At 50.1% G+C, this 23,884-nt stretch overlaps 6 protein-coding genes across 6 annotated transcripts; all 6 read left to right on the forward strand.

The window, feature by feature from the left end:
• Positions 1-1,512: 1,512 nt before the first annotated feature.
• On the forward strand, positions 1,513-1,809 carry LOC116499742 (feather beta keratin-like). The gene has a single exon (XM_032204572.1). It carries the CDS (start codon positions 1,513-1,515, stop codon positions 1,807-1,809), a length of 297 nt encoding a protein of 98 aa, XP_032060463.1.
• A 3,350-nt stretch (positions 1,810-5,159) lies between these two features.
• On the forward strand, positions 5,160-5,456 carry LOC116499740 (feather beta keratin-like). The gene has a single exon (XM_032204571.1). It carries the CDS (start codon positions 5,160-5,162, stop codon positions 5,454-5,456), a length of 297 nt encoding a protein of 98 aa, XP_032060462.1.
• Positions 5,457-8,968: 3,512 nt separating this feature from the next.
• LOC116499751 (feather beta keratin-like) lies at positions 8,969-9,265 on the forward strand. Its single transcript, XM_032204582.1, has one exon. The coding sequence runs from the start codon at positions 8,969-8,971 to the stop codon at positions 9,263-9,265; it is 297 nt and encodes a 98-aa protein (XP_032060473.1).
• A 2,715-nt stretch (positions 9,266-11,980) lies between these two features.
• On the forward strand, positions 11,981-12,277 carry LOC116499743 (feather beta keratin-like). Its single transcript, XM_032204573.1, has one exon. It carries the CDS (start codon positions 11,981-11,983, stop codon positions 12,275-12,277), a length of 297 nt encoding a protein of 98 aa, XP_032060464.1.
• A 3,803-nt stretch (positions 12,278-16,080) lies between these two features.
• On the forward strand, positions 16,081-16,377 carry LOC116499750 (feather beta keratin-like). Its single transcript, XM_032204581.1, has one exon. The coding sequence runs from the start codon at positions 16,081-16,083 to the stop codon at positions 16,375-16,377; it is 297 nt and encodes a 98-aa protein (XP_032060472.1).
• A 3,512-nt stretch (positions 16,378-19,889) lies between these two features.
• LOC116499755 (feather keratin 1-like) lies at positions 19,890-20,186 on the forward strand. Its single transcript, XM_032204585.1, has one exon. The coding sequence runs from the start codon at positions 19,890-19,892 to the stop codon at positions 20,184-20,186; it is 297 nt and encodes a 98-aa protein (XP_032060476.1).
• Positions 20,187-23,884: the final 3,698 nt, after the last annotated feature.

Consider the following 23,884-nt stretch of genomic DNA (forward strand, 5'->3'; position numbering starts at 1 on the left):
CGGGCCTCTGTGATTTGACAGTTGCCTTTGTCTGCTGTCGTCCCAGCCTCATTGGGAAGGCGTTTTGTCCAGCCCTTGGGAAGACGGCCTGGCTGAGGGGCCTGAGCTGTGTATGCCTAGTATTCCTTGCTGGGCAGTCGTGCCCCCAAGAAACATGCTGCTGGTATGGCTTGGTGTCACCCCTTGGCACACGTCCCCAGGGAGGTGCTGATACCTGCTGCTGCCCAGGCTGCCCTCAACGGCACTCTCAGACCTCCCTGGTTTTTGGGCAGGGTTCTGTGTTGCACGGAAATATGGTCACATGTTTGCTGGTGTGTACTGTTCTGTCGGTATGTGGGGTCAAAGCAGAATCTGAGGCGTGGAGATGGGGAAGGAGGAAAGGAGCTGTGTTTGTTGTCCAGTATGGGGCTTTGTCTGCAGGAGACATCCCGGTTTAACAGGAGTGGGCAGCAGGAGTGAGTAGTAGAGAGAGAGCCATGTCCGTGTTTCTGAAAGAGGCCTGCTGTGGTGACAGGGGACCTCTAGTTGCTGGGGACAGAGGGGAGAGGAAAACCAGTCAGGCTTTTGTCACCTGAGAGCAAGGCTTGATCCCACAGAAGGGCTGAGGCTTGATGGCAGAGCAGCCATACTTGGAAATCTGGTGCCTAAGGCAGCCTGAGCAGGTTGATAGGTAAAGCAAAGGCTGTACCTGCTCTTTGCTGATGAGCCTGGCTGGCAGTCTGACCTTTAAGGGTGGGTTTGCATGGAAATGAGTACCCATGCATTTAGGACAAAGCCTGAAGGAAGCTGCAGGAGGGTGAGAGGCTGGCACCACTTGACAATTTGGCCATCTCCTTCTTTTTGCCTTCATCTTCTTCCTGTGCTTTTGTGTCACTTCCCCAGAAGCATTTTGGCCTGTAATCCCGTCACTTGAAAGGAGCCTGTGTGATGGAATGGGCATGTCCTGACCAGGAAAATGAAAAGGGGTCACTGCAGGGAACATAAGTCACCCATCTCTTCCATTGCGGTGTTTTGCATGCAAGATGAGTTTCCGGTATACACATTACATGCGCAAAAGGCACCTCTGGGCCTGGGGCAGTCTGGACTGGTATAAAAGCCTGTCCAACAGCAGGCTCCATCATCCTCTGCTCTTGCCTTCTCCTCCTTGGCGAACAAGGTGAGCTGCAAGTGCCTTCTCCTCACTCCCCTCATTCTCTTCTTCTCCCCTTGGCCTTCTGGCCTCGACCAAGTCTTTGCCTCCATGTAGCTCTTTGTGTGGTCCTTGCTCCTTGACGCTGCTCCCTCCATCACTGTTCTGCTTGCCAGTGAGGGGAGAGGTGAGAGGAGGTCTTGGACTGTCTTTGCAGGGGCCCTTGGGGACCTTGGCTCACAAGCCCCTCCCTGTCCTCATGTACCGTGTCCCTGCTCCCCAGACTATGCCTTCTGTCTTGGCCAGCAAACTGTCAGGCTGCTGCTGACATGCTGCGTGTGTTTCCCTGCCCTCTCTCCCAGGTGCGCCTCCATCCTGCAGCCATGTCCTGCTACGATCTGTGCCGTCCCTGTGGGCCAACCCCGCTTGCCAACAGCTGCAACGAGCCCTGTGTCCGGCAGTGCCAGGACTCCCGTGTGGTGATCCAGCCCTCTCCCGTGGTGGTGACCCTGCCCGGCCCCATCCTCAGCTCCTTCCCCCAGAACACCGCTGTGGGATCCACCACCTCAGCTGCCGTTGGCAGCATCCTGAGTGAGGAGGGAGTGCCCATCTCCTCCGGGGGCTTTGGCCTCTCTGGCTTTGGTGGCCGCTACAGTGGCAGAAGGTGCCTGCCCTGCTAAAAGTCCAGTGAGCGCATCGACCAGGAAGCCCGAAGCCAGGTGCCGGACTGAGGACGGAGCTGCTGGCCAGAGTTTCCAGATGGGCTGAGCACCCTCGTGGCCTCCTGCAGAGCAGAGAGGGAAGCCAGGGTGCCAGCCTGCGCTGTCTGGAAACACGGCCAGCAGACAGCTTCTTCTTCTCGCGCTTTCTTCTCTTCCTCATGAGCCCTTGCTGTCTCTTGCTGTCCTGTGCCACGGGTTCATCTGGAAGCACATCAAGGGTTTCCTGTTTGTTCTCCCTCTTGCCATGCGAGGGAGGAAGATGTGCATCCCACTGTGGTGAAGGGGGTCTGACTGGCAGCTGTCCTTGTGGCAGTCTGGACTGGATTTCTTCATCCACAAGCTGCTTTGATTCCTTCTTGAGACTCATTAAAGTTTATGCTGCACTGTGATCTGTGTCCCATCATGTTCCTTTTCTTTTGGTATTTCCAGGAAGCTGTCCACTGGGAAATCTGTGGATATATATTTTTAAATGTTTATTGGAAGGTTTTGGTTAAAATATTACTTCCCTGGTTGGTTGTGTTATTACTGGCTCATACTGAATGGAACTTCTCATGCTGTCCCGTATGCTGGGGAAATTCTACAACACTTTACACCATAGCTAAAGGCCTGCCTTCCCTGACTGATTGCTTTTTCAGGCAAAGTCCTGAGTCTTGCTGTGTGGGAAGACCCTCAATAAACACCATCTTTGTTAATATTCCTGAGTCACCCTGAGCTGACAGTGGGAGCATAGTGCTGTGAACAGCTGATACCGGAGAGGGAAGGCAACAACTGCAGCAGGTGATCAGGGAACGTAGGGAACTGCAGGGAACTGGAGCTCTGGGGCAGGGTAGCATTCTGAAGACCGACTGCTGGGTAGTACTGGCCAGTGGGAAACCACATGTGTGTGTTTGCTGAGATGCATGGGGAGAGGAAATTGAGGGAAACGATTGTTGTGCTTTGTGCTGTGCTGGTGCAGCCTCACATTGAGTACTGTGTTGAGTTTTGGCTGCCACAGTATAAGAAGGTTATAAAACTATTAGAGTGTCCAAAGGAGGGCTACAAGTTGGTGAAAGGTCTCGAGGGAAAGACATACGACCAGTTTTCTCAGTCACCTGTGTTTTTCAGCCTAGAGAATAGGAGACTGAGGGGAGGCCTCCTTGCGGCCTACAGCTTCTTCACGAGGGAAATTAAAGGTAGGCCCTGTTCACTTCTCTGTGGTGACAGTGGCAGGACCTGAGGGAATGGCATGGATCTGCAACAAGGGAGGTTCAGGCTGGATGTTAGGAAAAGCTTCTTCACTCTGAGAAGGCAGTCAGCACTGGAACAGGCTCCTCCTGGGAGTGGTCATGGCACTGAGGCTGCCGGCATTCAGGAAGCGTTTGGAAACCACTCTCAGACGTATATTCTGATTGTTTGGTGGTCCTGTGTGGAGATAGAAGTTGTACTTGATGATCCTTGTGGGTCCCTTCTAACTCAGGATATTCTAGGATTCTATGAAGCAGAGGTCGTGATGCATACTTTCCTCTATAGACATCCTGCTGTCATTCTCAGGCCCTGCCAGCTTGTGATGAGTTTTCGTGTTGCATGGAAAGTTTTCCAAGCATTTTGCAGTGGAGGTTATTGAATTAGCATGTAGTTTGAAAGCAGAAGTTGCAGGAAGCCTTGAGGAGGAGGAAGGAGGAGTTGTGAAGCCACTACATCACTGCACTGACCTTTGGTAGTGTGAGGGGTGTAGACTTAGCATGTGTTGGAAAGGGGTGTCTCTCCTCAAACGTCCTTCTTCTGTTGACTGGGGACTTCAGGAGGCTGCCCAGCCAAAGGAGGGAAGGGCAAAGAACATGTGAATTTCTCCTATGTGAGATTGCAGACAGTCTAAAACCCAACGGGTATCCAACCTGACTGGAAAGTTCAGCCAAGCTTTTTGTGGTAGGTTGACCCTGTATTTCTTTCAGATGACCTTGAAGCTGCTCCCTTACTGCCATCGCCATATAATGGGCTTTTAGAATCAGAAAGGAAAATATGGGAAAAGGAAGCTTGTACATAGAGAAATAACAGTTTAATAAGTAAGGAAGAAAGGAAAAACTGAAGAAGAAGTGGTGTAAAGCTATTTACCTCCAGCATGCCCAGCTGGTCCCTAAACACCTACTATGGGAAATACTTGTGCCCTAGCTTCTCTCAAATTTTCTTGCTGAGTAGGATGCTACCTTTAATGGAACATCTCTGTTTATTTTGGGTCAACCATCCTTACTGTGTTCTCTGCAAGACTTATGCCCAGACCCAGCATACTTTGCCAGGGCACAAGGGTGGGGAATTGTGTAGGAGTGAAAAGCAGAGAAAGCCTTTACATTGTGCAAGCACTTCTCAGCAACAGCTAAAATGTCTTCGTGTTACGAACATAACTTTGGCTACAAGTCTCAATAACAGAACGATAGGAACTGAATTGAAGAAAATTAACTCAATTCCAGCAAGTAAAAGTACACAGTGAAAGAGTTTGGGTGTAGGTTAAGCAATGGATGTAGTTAGTTGTCCTGTCAGAGAAAAGCGTTTGTAAGACAGGTCATATTTTTTGGAAGTGCTACAAAACATGCAAAATTCAATATAAAATTCCATAAAGGAAGATACCAGAGGATAAGAGACAGGCATCCCCTGGAGTGCTGCGACAGTCCTCATCAACAGCTGCATTGTCTCCTTCTGCTGACGTGTATTTTTGCCTGTAAACATTTTAGCCTCTAATCCCCTGACTTGAAGAAGCCCGCATGGCAGAATGGCTATGACACCAGTAAGGAAATGAAAGGGGAGCATTGCAGGGAACAAATAAATGCCAGAGATTGTTAAATTGTAATGTCTTGCATATGAGATGAGCTTGCTGGTAAAAACATTACGTGTGCAGATGGTGCCTCTGGGCCTGGGGCAGTTTGAAGACTATAAAAACCTGTCTAACAGTAATCTCCTTCATCCACTTCTCTTGCCGTCTCCTCCTTGGTGAACAAGGTGAGCTGTAGGAGCCTTCTCCATACCCCCCTCTTGCTCTTCTCCCCTTGGCCTTCTGGCCTCGACCAAGTCTTTGCCTCCATGTAGCTCTTTGTGTGGTCCTTGCTCCTTGACTCTGCTCCCTCTGTTGCTGTTCTGTGTGTCATTGAGGGGAGAGGTGGGAGAAGGCCTTAGGCTGTCTTTGCAAAGGCCCTTGGGCTTCTCTCTGTCGTCGTGGGCCCTGTCCCTGCTCCCCAGACTATACATTCTGTCTTGGCCAGCAGACTGTCAGGCTGCTGCTGACATGCTGCGTGTGCTTTGCCTGCCCTCTCTCCCAGGTGCGCCTCCATCCCGCAGCCATGTCCTGCTACGATCTGTGCCGTCCCTGTGGGCCAACCCCGCTTGCCAACAGCTGCAACGAGCCCTGTGTCCGGCAGTGCCAGGACTCCCGTGTGGTGATCCAGCCCTCTCCCGTGGTGGTGACCCTGCCCGGCCCCATCCTCAGCTCTTTCCCCCAGAACACCGCTGTGGGATCCACCACCTCAGCTGCCGTTGGCAGCATCCTGAGTGAGGAGGGAGTGCCCATCTCCTCCGGGGGCTTTGGCCTCTCTGGCTTTGGTGGCCGCTACAGTGGCAGAAGGTGCCTGCCCTGCTAAAGCCCACGAGGATGTCCAGTGAGCGCATCGACCAGGAAGCCCGAAGCCAGGTGCTGGACTGAGGACGGAGCTGCTGGCCAGAGTTTCCAGATGGGCTGAGCACCCTCGTGGCCTCCTGCAGAGCAGAGAGGGAAGCCAGGGTGCCAGCCTGCACTGTCTGGAAACACAGCCAGCAGACAGCTTCTTCTTCTTGTGCTTTCTTCTCTTCAGCATGAGTCCTTGTTGTCTCCTGCTGTCCTGTGCCATGAGTTCATCTGGAAGCAAGTCAAGAGCATCATCTTTGTTCTTCCTCTCACCATGTGAGGGGGGAAGAAGTGCTTCCCATTGTGGTGAAGGGGGTCTGACTGGCAGCTGTCCTTGTGGCAGCCTGGACTGGATTTCTTCGACCACGAGCTGCTTTGATTGCTTCTTGAGACTCATTAAAGTTTATGCTGCATTGTAATCTGTGTCTCCTCATGATACTTCCCTTTTGAGATTCTCAGCCACGCTCTCTAGAGGGAACTGGGATAACGTAGAATCTAAAGTTGTGGTTAGCCCCCACATCCTCTGTGTGCCTACAGTCCTGTTTCTGAAGCACTGAACCAGTCCCGCAGGGCTGCGCAGGTGCTGCTTGTATGTTTGCCAGACAATTCTGCAGCATTCAAGTGAGGGATTTTGGCGAGTCCCTGTCTCACCCTTGCCTACGAGAGCAAGGAGAGGAAGAAACCCTCCTGGATGAAGCTGTTGTGCCTTCCTGACCTTCTGCCCCAAAATGCAAGAGAGCCAACATCAGGGAGGGAAGCAACATGGCTTGAGAGTGGCTGTTTGGTCCAACTACACCGCGCTCTGGTGATTGCTCCTGCCACAGGGGAAACAAGGGAAAACAAGCTCCATAGCCCTTCTTCCCTTATGCTCTAGTCCTCCACAGGAGATGCTTTTGTCTGTGTCACCCACTCCTGCTTGAGGCAGAGTGAGGGGCACCTCTCATGCTATCCCCTGTGCTGGGGAAATCCTATGATGCCTTACACCACAGCTAAAGGCCTGCATTCTCTGACCAACCACTGGTATGAGGCAAAGCCCTCAGCCTTGCTGTGCAGGAAGACTCTCAGGAAACATGCTCCTTGTCAACATTCCTGAGCCACCTCGAGCTGACAGCAGGAGCAAAGTGCAGTGAAAAGCTGATACCAGGGAGGGAAGGCAACAACTGCAGCAGGCAATCAGGGAGCGCAGGGTGCTGCAAGGCATTGCAGCTTTTTTGGGCAGACCCTGAGGTGCGAGACATGTTTTTCCTTGGAAAATTAATTGAAGCTTCCTTCCTTTCTTCTTTTGGGGTAGATGCAGCTGGTGTCCTATGTCCCAAGTGCACAGGAGATTTCTTCCTCATGCATATGAGTTGTCTGAGTGCAGCAGAGGCCCAATGGCCCTCATCAGGCTCACCTGGAGCCTCCCACCACACCCTCTTCCCATTGACCCTGGTGCTATAGTTAAGTTTTGTCCTGAGCCTTTGGCCCCCCCTTCAGATCCGGGTCATCAGTGTGGGTTGCCTGCTCTGTTGCAGATTTGCTTTTGCCTGCCCCTGGGTTGCCTTGGTAGGGCTAAAGTTGCCCAGTGGTTTCCCAGCTTTCCCTTGGGTCTGTCTGTGTTACTTTTTCTGGGCCTGGTCAGCAGTCTTTGGGCCCCGTGTTGACCCTGGTTGCTGTCACTGGACCTGACCCTGAAGTGTGGACTGTCTTGTCATCAGTCCTATGTCACCTGACCACCGAGCTAGACGCCTGGCTGAATCTGCCTTCCATCTCCTCATCTTCCTTGGTCAGGTGCTGTACAACGAGGGCCATTGCTGGTATAGCTGATGCCCTGTTGGCTGTGTGGCCTTGCTTGGCTCCTGGCTCCCATTGTGTAGGCAGCAGGTGGCTCGTACTGAGCTGTGACAGCACTCTTTGGGATAGATGTTTACTGTCATCATCAGGGTAGTACTGTGCACCTTCAAAGCTTTCCTCATCTTCCTAAATGAGGAATTTGGTCGGGCCTCTGTGATTTGACAGTTGCCTTTGTCTGCTGTCGTCCCAGCCTCATTGGGAAGGCGTTTTGTCCAGCCCTTGGGAAGACGGCCTGGCTGAGGGGCCTGAGCTGTGTATGCCTAGTATTCCTTGCTGGGCAGTCGTGCCCCCAAGAAACATGCTGCTGGTATGGCTTGGTGTCACCCCTTGGCACACGTCCCCAGGGAGGTGCTGATACCTGCTGCTGCCCAGGCTGCCCTCAACGGCACTCTCAGACCTCCCTGGTTTTTGGGCAGGGTTCTGTGTTGCACGGAAATATGGTCACATGTTTGCTGGTGTGTACTGTTCTGTCGGTATGTGGGGTCAAAGCAGAATCTGAGGCGTGGAGATGGGGAAGGAGGAAAGGAGCTGTGTTTGTTGTCCAGTATGGGGCTTTGTCTGCAGGAGACATCCCGGTTTAACAGGAGTGGGCAGCAGGAGTGAGTAGTAGAGAGAGAGCCATGTCCGTGTTTCTGAAAGAGGCCTGCTGTGGTGACAGGGGACCTCTAGTTGCTGGGGACAGAGGGGAGAGGAAAACCAGTCAGGCTTTTGTCACCTGAGAGCAAGGCTTGATCCCACAGAAGGGCTGAGGCTTGATGGCAGAGCAGCCATACTTGGAAATCTGGTGCCTAAGGCAGCCTGAGCAGGTTGATAGGTAAAGCAAAGGCTGTACCTGCTCTTTGCTGATGAGCCTGGCTGGCAGTCTGACCTTTAAGGGTGGGTTTGCATGGAAATGAGTACCCATGCATTTAGGACAAAGCCTGAAGGAAGCTGCAGGAGGGTGAGAGGCTGGCACCACTTGACAATTTGGCCATCTCCTTCTTTTTGCCTTCATCTTCTTCCTGTGCTTTTGTGTCACTTCCCCAGAAGCATTTTGGCCTGTAATCCCGTCACTTGAAAGGAGCCTGTGTGATGGAATGGGCATGTCCTGACCAGGAAAATGAAAAGGGGTCACTGCAGGGAACATAAGTCACCCATCTCTTCCATTGCGGTGTTTTGCATGCAAGATGAGTTTCCGGTATACACATTACATGCGCAAAAGGCACCTCTGGGCCTGGGGCAGTCTGGACTGGTATAAAAGCCTGTCCAACAGCAGGCTCCATCATCCTCTGCTCTTGCCTTCTCCTCCTTGGCGAACAAGGTGAGCTGCAAGTGCCTTCTCCTCACTCCCCTCATTCTCTTCTTCTCCCCTTGGCCTTCTGGCCTCGACCAAGTCTTTGCCTCCATGTAGCTCTTTGTGTGGTCCTTGCTCCTTGACGCTGCTCCCTCCATCACTGTTCTGCTTGCCAGTGAGGGGAGAGGTGAGAGGAGGTCTTGGACTGTCTTTGCAGGGGCCCTTGGGGACCTTGGCTCACAAGCCCCTCCCTGTCCTCATGTACCGTGTCCCTGCTCCCCAGACTATGCCTTCTGTCTTGGCCAGCAAACTGTCAGGCTGCTGCTGACATGCTGCGTGTGTTTCCCTGCCCTCTCTCCCAGGTGCGCCTCCATCCTGCAGCCATGTCCTGCTACGATCTGTGCCGTCCCTGTGGGCCAACCCCGCTTGCCAACAGCTGCAACGAGCCCTGTGTCCGGCAGTGCCAGGACTCCCGTGTGGTGATCCAGCCCTCTCCCGTGGTGGTGACCCTGCCCGGCCCCATCCTCAGCTCCTTCCCCCAGAACACCGCTGTGGGATCCACCACCTCAGCTGCCGTTGGCAGCATCCTGAGTGAGGAGGGAGTGCCCATCTCCTCCGGGGGCTTTGGCCTCTCTGGCTTTGGTGGCCGCTACAGTGGCAGAAGGTGCCTGCCCTGCTAAAAGTCCAGTGAGCGCATCGACCAGGAAGCTCGAAGCCAGGTGCCGGACTGAGGACGGAGCTGCTGGCCAGAGTTTCCAGATGGGCTGAGCACCCTCGTGGCCTCCTGCAGAGCAGAGAGGGAAGCCAGGGTGCCAGCCTGCGCTGTCTGGAAACACGGCCAGCAGACAGCTTCTTCTCCAGTTTTCTTGTCTGCATCCTCAGCCCTTTTTGTCTCCTGCTGTCCTGTGCCATGGATTCATCTGGAAGCAAGTCAAGAGTGTCCTGTTTTTTCTTCATTTCCTCTTCTGATGGAGGAAGACCTGCATGCTTTTCCGGTGAAGTGTGATCTGTCTAGCAGCTGTCCTTGTGGCAGCCTGGTCTGGATCCTTTCCTCCATGTGCTGCTTTGATTCCTTCTTCAGACTCATTAAAGTTTTTGCTTCAAATTAATCTGAGTCTCCTTATGTTTCTTTTCTATTGGGATGTTCAGTGAATCTCTTCAGTGAGAAATGTGATGTCTTGGATTGGAATAGCTTGAGAGGATATGGTCCTAATGTGGATCTCCTTTGTTCCTGTAGGAGATGAGTACCCTTAAAGAATTTGGTCTTTATAAGAGTGTAAGAGAGATGGTAGTAAGTCATATTGGCAAAGTGTGAAGTCTTAGAAGTGTGTCCGGGAACTCCCTCTCATTGAAATATCACCAACAGGAAGGATTACCAACACTTCCTATTCTTCTGTGTAAGGCAGGAAATTATGAATGGGCGAAGCATGATTAAAAAAGAAAAGCCACGCACCTTTCTCCCAAGACCATATTTAATATGAGGGAGAGTCCAAAACCCAAGTCTAGAGGTGTCCTGCTTAGAAAGGTGATGCATAAGTGGATCGGAGTGACCATAATGTTTATGAGTTACACTAACGTTGATGACACCAAGACGAGTGGTACAGTTGATATCCCTGTTGGGAATGGATTTTAGCAGAAGTCACCCTGCCAGATGTGAGAACTGGGGCCATGTGAACTTCATGGAGTTCAGCAAGGGCACGTGCAAGTTCCTGCATCTGATTTGAGGAGATCCCCCATGTCAGTACAGGCTGGCTGTGGGCATGTAGATGTGGTGCTTTGGTACATGGTTTAGTGTTAGCCTTGGCAGTGCTAGGCTAAGAGTTGCACTTGATGATCTTAGAGGTCTTTTCCAACCTAAATGACTCTATGATTCTGTGAATTGACTGAGATTGGCCCTGCAGTGTAGGAGTCAGCAATATGTGCTTGTAGCCCAGAAACCCAATTACATCTTGGGCTGCATGAAAAGAAGTGTGTCCAGCAGGAAAAAGGGAGGTAATTGTCTCCATCTGCTGTGCTCTACTTCACCCAGAGTACCATATCCACTTCTGGGTTCCCTGGTACAAGAAAGACATGGACCTGTTAGAGCAGGTCTAGCAGAGGCCTTGAAAATGACCTGGGAGCTGGAGTACCTCTGCTCTAAAGGCAGGCTGAGAGAGTTGGGCTTCTTGAGCCTGGAGAGGAGAAGGCTCCAGGGAAACCTTTTTGCAGCCTTTAAATATCTAAAGTTGTCTTGTAAGAAAGATGGATAAAGACTTTTTACCAGGCACAGCAGTGACAGGACAAGGGAAAACAGTTTTAAATGGAAAGACGGTAAGTTGAGAGGGGATCTAACGAAGAAAGTTTTCACAGTGAAGGTTGTTACACACTGGAAGAGGTTGTGCAGAGAAGCTGAGGATGCCTCAGCATTGAGAATGTTCAAAGTGAGGTTGAATGGAATATGAGTAACCGGATCTGGCAGAAGATGTTCCTGCCCAAGGCAGAAGGTTGAACTAGATGATCTTTAAAGGTCCCTTCCAAACTAAGCCATTCCCTAACTTAAGATTTTATTATAGCATCAGGGGGAACAATTGATGATGCTGGCCCTCCCATGTGGAAGTCCAGGTGATGCTTCAGGGTTAGGAGGAAACCTACCCCAAACATCAGGACAAGTGTTGAAGCAAGGCCCCAAAGGGCAAGAGGCTGGCATTCCCCGACGAGGTTGCACACTCCTCATCACTGGCTGCATCATCTGCTTGTGCTGACGTGTCACGTCTCCTGGAAAAAAATATTTTGGCCTCTAATCCTGTGACTTGAAAGAAGACTCCATGGTGGAATGGGCATGTCTTAAGCAAGGAAATGAAAAGGGAGCGTTGCAGGGAACAGAAACAAGACACCCATTCCTTTAATTGTAGTGTTTTACATACAAATGGGCTTGCTGTAACACATGCTGCATACGTGGTGTGCCACTGGGCCTGAGGCTGTCCGAGCCAGTTTAAAAACCCATCCAACAGCAGGCTCCATCATCCACTGCTCTTGCCTTCTCCTCCTTGGCGAACAAGGTGAGCTGCAAGTGCCTTCTCCTCACTCCCCTCATTCTCTTCTTCTCCCCTTGGCCTTCTGGCCTCGACCAAGTCTTTGCCTCCATGTAGCTCTTTGTGTAGTCCTTGCTCCTTGACGCTGCTCCCTCCGTCACTGTTCTGCTTGCCAGTGAGGGGGGAGGTGGGAGAAGGTCTTGGGCTGTCTCTGCAGAGAACCTTGGGCACCCAGTTCCCCAATCCTCTCTATGTCCTCATACACCATTTCCCTGCTCCCCAGACTGTGCCTCCTGTCTTGGCCAGCAGGCTGTCAGGCTGCTGCTGACATGCTGCGTGTGCTTTGCCTGCCCTCTCTCCCAGGTGCGCCTCCATCCCGCAGCCATGTCCTGCTACGATCTGTGCCGTCCCTGTGGGCCAACCCCGCTTGCCAACAGCTGCAACGAGCCCTGTGTCCGGCAGTGCCAGGACTCCCGTGTGGTGATCCAGCCCTCTCCCGTGGTGGTGACCCTGCCCGGCCCCATCCTCAGCTCTTTCCCCCAGAACACCGCTGTGGGATCCACCACCTCAGCTGCCGTTGGCAGCATCCTGAGTTCTGAAGGAGTGCCCATCTCCTCTGGGGGCTTTGGCCTCTCTGGCTTTGGTGGCCGCTACTGCGGCAGAAGGTGCCTGCCCTGCTAAAGCCCACGAGGACATCCAGTGAGTGCATCGACCAGGAAGCCCGAAGCCAGGTGCCGGACTGAGGACGGAGCTGCTGGCCAGAGTTTCCAGATGGGCTGAGCACCCTCGTGGCCTCCTGCAGAGCAGAGAGGGAAGCCAGGGTGCCAGCCTGTGTTGTCTGGAAACACAGCCAGCAGACAGCTTCTTCTTCTTGTGCTTTCTTTTTTTCATCATGAGTCCTTGTTGTCTCCTGCTTTCCTGTGCCATGGGTTCATCTGGAAGCAAGTCAAGAGTGTCCTGTTTCTTCTTCCTGCCATCTTCTCAGGGAGGAAGATGTGCATGCTGTTGTGGTGAAGTAGGGTCTTGCATGACAGCTGTCCTTGTGTCAGACTTGGCCGGATCCCTTCCATTGTGAGTTGCTGTGATTGCTTCTTCAGACTCATTAAAGTTTTTGCTTCAAATTAATCTGAGTCTCCTTATGTTCCTTTTCTATTGGGATGTTCAGTGGATCTCTCCAGTGAGAAATGTGATGTCTTGGATTGGAAAAGCATGAGAGAATATGGTCCTAATGTGGATCTCCTTTGTTCCTGTAGGAGATGAGTACCCTTAAAGAATTTGGTCTTTATAAGAGTCTAAGAGAGGTGGACAGATTTGTACTGACAAAGTCTTAGAATCATAGAATTAAAGAACTGGGTTTGAAAGGGACCTAAATATATCTTTGGGTCCAACCCCCTTGCGAAAGCAGGTTCCTTAGAGCAGTTTGCCCAAGTAGGTATCCAGACTGGTCTTTAGTGTCTTCAAAGAAGGAGAGTCCACAGCCTTCCTGTGCAGCCTGTTCCAGTGCTCTGTTGCTGTCACTGTGAAGAAGTTCTTTTGCATGTTGGTGCGGAACTTCCTGTGATCCATTTTGTGGACACTGCCCCTTGTCCTGTCCCCACAAACCACTGAAAAGAGGTTGGCCATATCCCTCTGTCTCCTACACTTAAGGTATTTATAAACATGAATAAGATCCCCTCTCAGTCTTCTTTTCTAAAGGCTGAACAGACCCAGGTCTGTCAGCCTTTCCTCATAGGTGAGATGCTCCTTGCCCCCTGAGGATGGTGACCCTGCCCGGCCCCATCCTCAGCTCCTTCCCCCAGAACACCGCTGTGGGATCCACCACCTCAGCTGCCGTTGGCAGCATCCTGAGTTCCGAAGGAGTTCCCATCTCCTCCGGGGGCTTTGGCCTCTCTGGCTTTGGTGGCCGCTACTGCGGCAGAAGGTGCCTGCCCTGCTAAAGCTCACGAGGACATCCAGTGAGCGCATCGACCAGGAAGCCCGAAGCCAGGTGCCAGACTGAGGACGGAGCTGCTGGCCAGAGTTTCCAGATGGGCTGAACACCCTCGTAGCCTCCTGCAGAGCAGAGAGGGAAGCCAGGGTGCCAGCCTGCGCTGTCTGGAAACACAGCCAGCAGACAGCTTCTTCTTCTCGCGCTTTCTTCTCTTCAGCATGAGTCCTTGTTGTCTCCTGCTTTCCTGTGCCATGAGTTCATCTGGAAGCAAGTCAAGAGCATCATCTTTGTTCTTCCTCTCACCATGTGAGGGCGGGAGATGTGCATTCTGTTTTGGTAAAGTGGGGTCTGTCTGACAGCTGTCCATGTGTCAGCTTGGACCTGATCCCTTCCTCCAAGTGCTGTTTCGATTCTTTGTTCAGATTCATTAAAGGTTACACTGCAATGTAGTCTGAGCCTCCTTATTTTCCTTTTTTATTGGGATGTCCAATGAAGCTGTCCAGGGAGAAATGTGATGTCTTAGGGTGGAAACGTGTGGGCGGATATGGTCCTAATATGAGCTCCTCCTTGCAAGTTGGATTTGACTAGTCTTGAGGCATATATCCATTTGTGGAGAGGTGGAGTGGTGTATGTTGTAAAACATAACGAAGTATGCTTGTGCAGGCCAGTAAACAACTGGATGATGCTCTGATGGTGGATTACCACTCTAAAGATATTGTTTTGCTCATGCTTCCTCCAAGCACACCTGTGAAAGCCTCAAAGATGAGAGAGTTCCAAAGAAGTCAAAGGGACAATGAGCATCTAGGACAGCAGTGTAAATTGATATCTAAGCCCTGCTTTGATCTTGTGCTGTGGATATGTATACTGTCTAGGGGAGTGAGAGGGAAACATGGAGGATGTTTTCTGTCCTCTAGGGAGAAAATCAGAGTATGTGATATGTCCGGAAAACCTTGCATAGGGCAGGAATGGAGCAGAACAAGTATGATCTCCCCTGGTAGAAATGTCCTGTGGTGAAAAGTGTTATGTCTTTCAGGGTACTACGTGTGCATCCCTGTGTCCTGAAGCCAAGTGGGTCTGGAGAAGCCCTGCAGAACCCCTCCAAAAATCCCATTCTGATGCTGTGCAGGCTAGGCTGTGCCTGGGTTGGTCCCAAGCCAATGATTGCTTTGTCCCTCCACCCTGGCCTCAAGCTGGGGAGACCGAGGTTGTGGTAGACCAACAGCTCTGTTCTCAGTCCCCCCTTCCCACACGCTTGTCCTCCGCAGGCAGTGCTGTGCTCCTGCCGCTCTGATCCTGCCTCAGGCAGAGTTAGGGGCACGTCTGGTGCCCTTGCTCATCTGGCTGCCCTTGTGAGGACTCCCAGAGCATGCGTGCTGCTGAGCCGGGTGGGTGGGGTGTCCTGGGGAAATCCTACCAAATATGTGCTTGTGCCTGCTGTGCTGTCAGTCTGGACAGCCAGAGCGCAAAGACATGGGCAGGCAGAGTGATGTGTACCGATTACTCAGCATGTACTTTTGTTATTGAAGCTCTCCAGTAGAAAGTCTTGGGACAGCAGCAGCCTTCATTCCCAATTTTTGGAATTAAGATGTATAAAGCAGGAAGGTATGAAGGAAAGAAGTACGATTACAAGAGAAGAGCCAGGCACATTTCTCCCAAAAGCAATAGTTAATTTGACGGGGAGTCAAAAAACAAGACTAGAGGAGCCCTGCCTAGAAAAGTAATGTTTAACTCAAGATGAGGGCATATTATAAAGGGGAGCAATTGTTGTGGCCAGACTTTGAATGTAGAAGTCCATCCTGGTGCTTCAGGGATGGGAGGAGAACAGCCTCAATCATCAAGATAAATACTAACACAATGCCCCAGAGACTAAGAGGCTGGCATCCCCTGGAGTGCTAGGACACTCTTCATCACTGGTGGTACCATTCTTGTGCTGACGTGTCCTTTTTCAGACATTTTGGCCTCTAATCTTGTCACTTGAAAGGAGCCTGCCTGATTGAATAAGCATGCCCTAAAAAGGGACATAAAAAGGAAGTATTGCAGGTAACATAAACAAGACAATTTCTGTAATTGTGATGTTTTGCATGGAAGATGAGCTTCTGGTAAACACATTACAATTGCAAAGGATGCTTTGTACCTGGAGCGTTCTTGTCCCGGTATAAAAACACATCCAACAGAAGGCTCCATCATCCACTTTTCTTACCTTTTCTTCCTTGGTGAACAAGGTGAGCTGCAAGTACCTTCTCTGCACTTCCCTCATTCTCTTCTTCTCCCCTTGGCCTTCTGGCCACGACCGAGGCTTTGCCTCTGTGTAGTTTCAGTATGGGCCTTGTCCCTTGAGGCTGCTCACTATTCCGCTTGTCACTGCGGTGGTAGCTTGGAGAAGGTCTTGGGCTATTTTTGCAGAGGCCCTTGGGCCCCTCCCTGTCCTCATACACCATTTCCCTGCTCCCCAGACTATGTCTTCTGTCTTGGCCAGCAGGCTGTCAGGCTGTTGCTGACACGCTGCATGTGCTTTCCCTACCCTCTCTCCTAGGTTCGCCTCCATCCCGCAGCCATGTCCTGCTACGATCTGTGCCGTCCCTGTGGGCCAACCCCGCTTGCCAACAGCTGCAACGAGCCCTGTGTCCGGCAGTGCCAGGACTCCCGTGTGGTGATCCAGCCCTCTCCCGTGGTGGTGACCCTGCCCGGCCCCATCCTCAGCTCCTTCCCCCAGAACACCGCTGTGGGATCCACCACCTCAGCTGCCGTTGGCAGCATCCTGAGTGAGGAGGGAGTGCCCATCTCCTCTGGGGGCTTTGGCCTCTCTGGCTTTGGTGGCCGCTACAGTGGCAGAAGGTGCCTGCCCTGCTAAAGCCCACGAGGATGTCCAGTGAGTGCATCGACCAGGAAGCCCGAAGCCAGGTGCTGGACTGAGGACGGAGCTGCTGGCAAGAGTTTCCAGATGGGCTGAGCACCCTCGTGGCCTCCTGCAGAGCAGAGAGGGAAGCCAGGGTGCCAGCCTGCACTGTCTGGAAACACAGCCAGCAGACAGCTTCTTCTTCTTGTGCTTTCTTCTCTTCATCATGAGTCCTTGTTGTCTCCTGCTGTCCTGTGCCATGAGTTCATCTGGAAGCAAGTCAAGAGCATCATCTTTGTTCTTCCTCTCACCATGTGAGGGGGGAAGAAGTGCTTCCCATTGTGGTGAAGGGGGTCTGACTGGCAGCTGTCCTTGTGGCAGCCTGGACTGGATTTCTTCGACCACGAGCTGCTTTGATTGCTTCTTGAGACTCATTAAAGTTTATGCTGCATTGTAATCTGTGTCTCCTCATGATACTTCCCTTTTGAGATTCTCAGCCACGCTCTCTAGAGGGAACTGGGATAACGTAGAATCTAAAGTTGTGGTTAGCCCCCACATCCTCTGTGTGCCTACAGTCCTGTTTCTGAAGCACTGAACCAGTCCCGCAGGGCTGCGCAGGTGCTGCTTGTATGTTTGCCAGACAATTCTGCAGCATTCAAGTGAGGGATTTTGGCGAGTCCCTGTCTCACCCTTGCCTACGAGAGCAAGGAGAGGAAGAAACCCTCCTGGATGAAGCTGTTGTGCCTTCCTGACCTTCTGCCCCAAAATGCAAGAGAGCCAACATCAGGGAGGGAAGCAACATGGCTTGAGAGTGGCTGTTTGGTCCAACTACACCGCGCTCTGGTGATTGCTCCTGCCACAGGGGAAACAAGGGAAAACAAGCTCCATAGCCCTTCTTCCCTTATGCTCTAGTCCTCCACAGGAGATGCTTTTGTCTGTGTCACCCACTCCTGCTTGAGGCAGAGTGAGGGGCACCTCTCATGCTATCCCCTGTGCTGGGGAAATCCTATGATGCCTTACACCACAGCTAAAGGCCTGCATTCTCTGACCAACCACTGGTATGAGGCAAAGCCCTCAGCCTTGCTGTGCAGGAAGACTCTCAGGAAACATGCTCCTTGTCAACATTCCTGAGCCACCTCGAGCTGACAGCAGGAGCAAAGTGCAGTGAAAAGCTGATACCAGGGAGGGAAGGCAACAACTGCAGCAGGCAATCAGGGAGCGCAGGGTGCTGCAAGGCATTGCAGCTTTTTTGGGCAGACCCTGAGGTGCGAGACATGTTTTTCCTTGGAAAATTAATTGAAGCTTCCTTCCTTTCTTCTTTTGGGGTAGATGCAGCTGGTGTCCTATGTCCCAAGTGCACAGGAGATTTCTTCCTCATGCATATGAGTTGTCTGAGTGCAGCAGAGGCCCAATGGCCCTCATCAGGCTCACCTGGAGCCTCCCACCACACCCTCTTCCCATTGACCCTGGTGCTATAGTTAAGTTTTGTCCTGAGCCTTTGGCCCCCCCTTCAGATCCGGGTCATCAGTGTGGGTTGCCTGCTCTGTTGCAGATTTGCTTTTGCCTGCCCCTGGGTTGCCTTGGTAGGGCTAAAGTTGCCCAGTGGTTTCCCAGCTTTCCCTTGGGTCTGTCTGTGTTACTTTTTCTGGGCCTGGTCAGCAGTCTTTGGGCCCCGTGTTGACCCTGGTTGCTGTCACTGGACCTGACCCTGAAGTGTGGACTGTCTTGTCATCAGTCCTATGTCACCTGACCACCGAGCTAGACGCCTGGCTGAATCTGCCTTCCATCTCCTCATCTTCCTTGGTCAGGTGCTGTACAACGAGGGCCATTGCTGGTATAGCTGATGCCCTGTTGGCTGTGTGGCCTTGCTTGGCTCCTGGCTCCCATTGTGTAGGCAGCAGGTGGCTCGTACTGAGCTGTGACAGCACTCTTTGGGATAGATGTTTACTGTCATCATCAGGGTAGTACTGTGCACCTTCAAAGCTTTCCTCATCTTCCTAAATGAGGAATTTGGTCGGGCCTCTGTGATTTGACAGTTGCCTTTGTCTGCTGTCGTCCCAGCCTCATTGGGAAGGCGTTTTGTCCAGCCCTTGGGAAGACGGCCTGGCTGAGGGGCCTGAGCTGTGTATGCCTAGTATTCCTTGCTGGGCAGTCGTGCCCCCAAGAAACATGCTGCTGGTATGGCTTGGTGTCACCCCTTGGCACACGTCCCCAGGGAGGTGCTGATACCTGCTGCTGCCCAGGCTGCCCTCAACGGCACTCTCAGACCTCCCTGGTTTTTGGGCAGGGTTCTGTGTTGCACGGAAATATGGTCACATGTTTGCTGGTGTGTACTGTTCTGTCGGTATGTGGGGTCAAAGCAGAATCTGAGGCGTGGAGATGGGGAAGGAGGAAAGGAGCTGTGTTTGTTGTCCAGTATGGGGCTTTGTCTGCAGGAGACATCCCGGTTTAACAGGAGTGGGCAGCAGGAGTGAGTAGTAGAGAGAGAGCCATGTCCGTGTTTCTGAAAGAGGCCTGCTGTGGTGACAGGGGACCTCTAGTTGCTGGGGACAGAGGGGAGAGGAAAACCAGTCAGGCTTTTGTCACCTGAGAGCAAGGCTTGATCCCACAGAAGGGCTGAGGCTTGATGGCAGAGCAGCCATACTTGGAAATCTGGTGCCTAAGGCAGCCTGAGCAGGTTGATAGGTAAAGCAAAGGCTGTACCTGCTCTTTGCTGATGAGCCTGGCTGGCAGTCTGACCTTTAAGGGTGGGTTTGCATGGAAATGAGTACCCATGCATTTAGGACAAAGCCTGAAGGAAGCTGCAGGAGGGTGAGAGGCTGGCACCACTTGACAATTTGGCCATCTCCTTCTTTTTGCCTTCATCTTCTTCCTGTGCTTTTGTGTCACTTCCCCAGAAGCATTTTGGCCTGTAATCCCGTCACTTGAAAGGAGCCTGTGTGATGGAATGGGCATGTCCTGACCAGGAAAATGAAAAGGGGTCACTGCAGGGAACATAAGACACCCATTTGTTTAATTGTGGTGTTTTGCATACTTGAAGGTCCTGTTGGTAAACACATTAGAAGTGCAAATGGTGCCTCTATGCCTGGGGCAGTCTGGACTGGTATAAAAGCCTGTCCAACAGCAGGCTCCATCATCCACTGCTCTTGCCTTCTCCTCCTTGGCGAACAAGGTGAGCTGCAAGTGCCTTCTCCTCACTCCCCTCATTCTCTTCTTCTCCCCTTGGCCTTCTGGCCTCGACCAAGTCTTTGCCTCCATGTAGCTCTTTGTGTAGTCCTTGCTCCTTGACGCTGCTCCCTCCGTCACTGTTCTGCTTGCCAGTGAGGGGGGAGGTGGGAGAAGGTCTTGGGCTGTCTCTGCAGAGAACCTTGGGCACCCAGTTCCCCAATCCTCTCTATGTCCTCATGCAACCTCTCTCTGCTCCCCATACTATGTCTTCCATTGTCCAGCAAACTGACAGGCTGCTGCTGACATGTGGTGTGTGTTTTCCCTGCCCTCTCTCCCAGGTGCGCCTCCATCCCGCAGCCATGTCCTGCTACGATCTGTGCCGTCCCTGTGGGCCAACCCCGCTTGCCAACAGCTGCAACGAGCCCTGTGTCCGGCAGTGCCAGGACTCCCGTGTGGTGATCCAGCCCTCTCCCGTGGTGGTGACCCTGCCCGGCCCCATCCTCAGCTCCTTCCCCCAGAACACTGCTGTGGGATCTTCAGCATCTGCTGCCGTTGGCAGCATCCTGAGTGAGGAGGGAGTGCCCATCTCCTCCGGGGGCTTTGGCCTCTCTGGCTTTGGTGGCCGCTACAGTGGCAGAAGGTGCCTGCCCTGCTAAAGCCCACGAGGATGTCCAGTGATCGCATTGACCAGGAAGCCCGAAGTCAGGTGCCGGACTGAGGACGGAGCTGCTGGCCAGAGTTTCCAGATGGGCTGAGCACCCTCGTGGCCTCCTGCAGAGCAGAGAGGGAAGCCAGGGTGCCAGCCTGTGCTGTCTGGAAACATGGCAAATACCTTAATCTTTAAATAACTGCTTCTGATTACTTCTGTTGCATTTTTACTTTGCTTTGTGTAATCCTCTCTTTATGAATAAGTTGAGGGTACTTAATGCCTCAGTAAGGAAAAGCAGTGTCTTGTCTGTGTTCCAGTGTTAATGGCTTCCTTCCTTTACATAAATATTTACTTTGCTTTTGCATTGTGGAATGTTTGCCTATCTCATTAAACTGAGTCTGCATCTTAATTTGAATTTCATTGTGTTTTGTTCTCTGCTTCCACCCTTTTGGGTGGAGTAAATCATTATATGGTAAAATCTATGCATTTATTAAACCATACCTTCACAGCTGAATTCGAGAATTTAATAGCCAGCAATAATCAACACTAAGTTTTTTCACCATTTACTCCATTCTTGAAGCATTTAACTGGTTTTCTTGCTAGCTTTTTCATTTTTTTCCACATCCATGTGGAATGTTACTTTTGCAACCTTTCACAGCGATAACTTTCTCATCTTGTCTCATAGTTTTCTTTGAAACTCTGAAAATTGCAAAGTGTGGAGTAGCTTCTCAGAACTTATATTTGTCTGGGATTTTGTTTGTTTGTTTGTTTTTATTGACATGAATGCTACTAAACTCTGAAGATCTAACCATGATAGGCTTTGAGGCAAACTTGTGATCTTGTCTCACATTTTCAAGACTGAAATGATTGTTCACAACCCCTAAGAATAAGAAGACTCTGTATGATTTAGTCATTAATAAATTTTTATGGTCAACTTCCACGTTCTCTCTTTCAAGCCTTAAACAAAGTAGATCTTATTCCTTAGCTAATCTGTGCAAGAACTCTAATCCACACAGAAAAAATTATGTGGGTGAAGAACTAGTTAAATGGCTGTGTTTGTCTTAACAGATTTTAATCCTGCTTTCAGCTAAGACTTTTCTCAAAGAATGTTGAAACCCTGCGCTTTGTGTGCTACTGAGTTTTATCAAAAAATATTAACAAATCCTTGTTTTGTCTAGATACAAAACCATCTAGATATGCATCTGAGCTCTTAATTGTATCATTAAGACAATCAAGACATTAAGACAACCTCGTTAGCTCCAGTGGCAAAGCAGTGTGGGGTCCAGTATGACACAGAACAGGAAAGCAGTAAGAAAGAGTAGCATCTAATTTCTTATGACTCTAAAGCTTGTGGAGAGCTTTCTCTTTAGGAGCACAATAAGTTCTATTTGAAAATGGAAGTGCTGAAATAAAAACAGCAAAGGAACCAGGCTGAAGTCACCAGACATTCAGGTTCAAAGCTGGAACTAGCCCAATATCCAATCATTGGTGGTAAAAAGGCAGATGTATTCTTTTCAAATGTCCTTTCCTTTCCTTTCCTTTCCTTTCCTTTCCTTTCCTTTCCTTTCCTTTCCTTTCCTTTCCTTTCCTTTCCTTTCCTTTCCTTTCCTTTCCTTTCCTTTCCTTTCCTTTCCTTTCCTTTCCTTTCCTTTCCTTTCCTTTCCTTTCCTTTCCTTTCCTTTCCTTCCCTTCCCTTCCCTTCCCTTCCCTTCCCTTCCCTTCCCTTCCTTCCCTTCCCTTCCCTTCCCTTCCCTTCCCTTCCCTTCCCTTCCCTTCCCTTCCCTTCCCTTCCCTTCCCTTCCCTTCCCTTCCCTTCCCTTCCCTTCCCTTCCCTTCCCTTCCCTTCCCTTCCCTTCCCTTCCCTTCCCTTCCCTTCCCTTCCCTTCCCTTCCCTTTCCTTCCCTTCCCTTCCCTTCCCTTCCCTTCCCTTCCCTTCCCTTCCCTTCCCTTCCCTTCCCTTCCCTTCCCTTCCCTTCCCTTCCCTTCCCTTCCCCCAAAGTTGCAAAATTAGGAAAAGAATATTTAATTTAGAGATAAGATGGCTTATGGCCTTTTTTAGACTGTGGCTCGAGGCAGCAAAGTATAAGAGATGAAAAGTCAACAGGTGTTAGACTGAATAGAGCTTCTGCTGAAAAAAATCAATTCCATGAGTGTATTTAAAAAAAATAAAAGAACAAATGTATACATGAATATATGGTATCCTATCAAAAGAACTGGTGTGATTGAGGTAATTAGTTATTCACCCAGGTCTGTGGGGAATCACTGATAACACTGATATACATCAAAAACTTTCTGTTTGGGGGAAGGTAGGTGTCTTTCTATGATGCAAATAGACACATACCATAAAGAGTATAGAAATGTGTTTCAGAAGAAGGAACTGCCTAGCTTAGTGGCCTGTCTTTGACAACAGCATATGCTGAAAAGTGTGTTTTGTGGTTCTTCTTCTGAATGAAATAAATGAAATAGATTGGAGATCTAGCCTCTTCCATAAGTGTTTCAGTCTTTGCCTTGAAATACTTGTTGATTTTAAAAAAAGAAATAATCTCCTAGAAGCCTTTAGTAAATGTGGCATTAGAAACATCCTGAAGAATGTGAATGTCTGTTTAAAACCAATGTCTCCTTTATATGTTGAGATTGGAGAAATGGATACAATAACTATGATTATGACTTTTTACGAATTTCTCAGACTCTTTGAGACTACTGAAGCATCTTTTTTTTTTTTTTTTCATGACTTGGTTCTCACATAGATTTATTTATTTATTTATTTTCAGGTGGAACCTTTTTTGATAATGAAATTATTTTTAGTTTTCTAGTCTAGGTTCCTTCTGGCGCTGCATGAGAAGCATACTCTGTCCATTTAAAATTCTTTCATCTTCACAATTTATGGGTTCAATTAATTTCTGGTACTTCTATACTTACTCCATTAATGTCCATATGAAATGAGTAAAAGCCCAGTCTAATAAATCATTCTTTTCAGATCCTCAGCAATTTGTTACCTTACAGGTGTCTTGGAAGTACAATCTAAGATCGCATTCAAGACATTTATTAAAGTTCTTTGTGTGCAATTCCCTGCCTGACCTAGTTAAGAACAATTGTCATTTAACTTGTTTGTCATTCTTAAAATTTCCAAAAAAGGCTCCAAGCCTCCTGGGTAAGTTCTTTGAGCCAACCAGTGCAGTCTGAAGTCAGGCCACCATCAGAAGACAGTTCACAAGTCTTCTTGAAAACATTGCTGTGATCTTTCATGAGTTTGTTTTTAAAGTGAGTTATTATATCAAATAGAAGCTGTTGTGTTAAAAGAAGGAAGAAGAACAGAAGTGCTGAAAATAGTATTTATGAATGTTGTTACATGTTTTACAGGAAAATTAATTCTCCAAGTTGCCAATAAGAACCTGCTGCTATAGATAACTTAAAGAACTTTAAAAAATGTAGGTGCCACATATACGTTTATGGATTGATATTGTTTAGGTCTGGAAAGGTAGGGAAATATTTTAGTCTAGGTGGGTCACTTTAAATTATATTACTGAAATATGAAGAGCAGTTTAAAATTGCTAAAACATTGAATTGTTCTTTAAATAATAGTTCAGAGCTGGTTTTCATAGAGTCCATTAAAATACAGACGGATCCCTTTTGTGAAGCTGGGTGGCAAAAGATGATCCAGGCTGACAGATTTTGAAGACATCCCATTAGGTGGATTATAAAGGT

This window comes from Aythya fuligula, chromosome 28 (assembly GCF_009819795.1).
Source record: "Aythya fuligula isolate bAytFul2 chromosome 28, bAytFul2.pri, whole genome shotgun sequence".
NCBI lineage: Eukaryota > Metazoa > Chordata > Aves > Anseriformes > Anatidae > Aythya > Aythya fuligula.

Coding starts and splice junctions, on each gene's coding strand:
- LOC116499751 (XM_032204582.1), top strand. CDS start 8,969: ATGTCCTGCTACGATCTGTGCCGTCCCTGTGGGCCAACCCCGCTTGCC.
- LOC116499755 (XM_032204585.1), top strand. CDS start 19,890: ATGTCCTGCTACGATCTGTGCCGTCCCTGTGGGCCAACCCCGCTTGCC.
- LOC116499743 (XM_032204573.1), top strand. CDS start 11,981: ATGTCCTGCTACGATCTGTGCCGTCCCTGTGGGCCAACCCCGCTTGCC.
- LOC116499742 (XM_032204572.1), top strand. CDS start 1,513: ATGTCCTGCTACGATCTGTGCCGTCCCTGTGGGCCAACCCCGCTTGCC.
- LOC116499750 (XM_032204581.1), top strand. CDS start 16,081: ATGTCCTGCTACGATCTGTGCCGTCCCTGTGGGCCAACCCCGCTTGCC.
- LOC116499740 (XM_032204571.1), top strand. CDS start 5,160: ATGTCCTGCTACGATCTGTGCCGTCCCTGTGGGCCAACCCCGCTTGCC.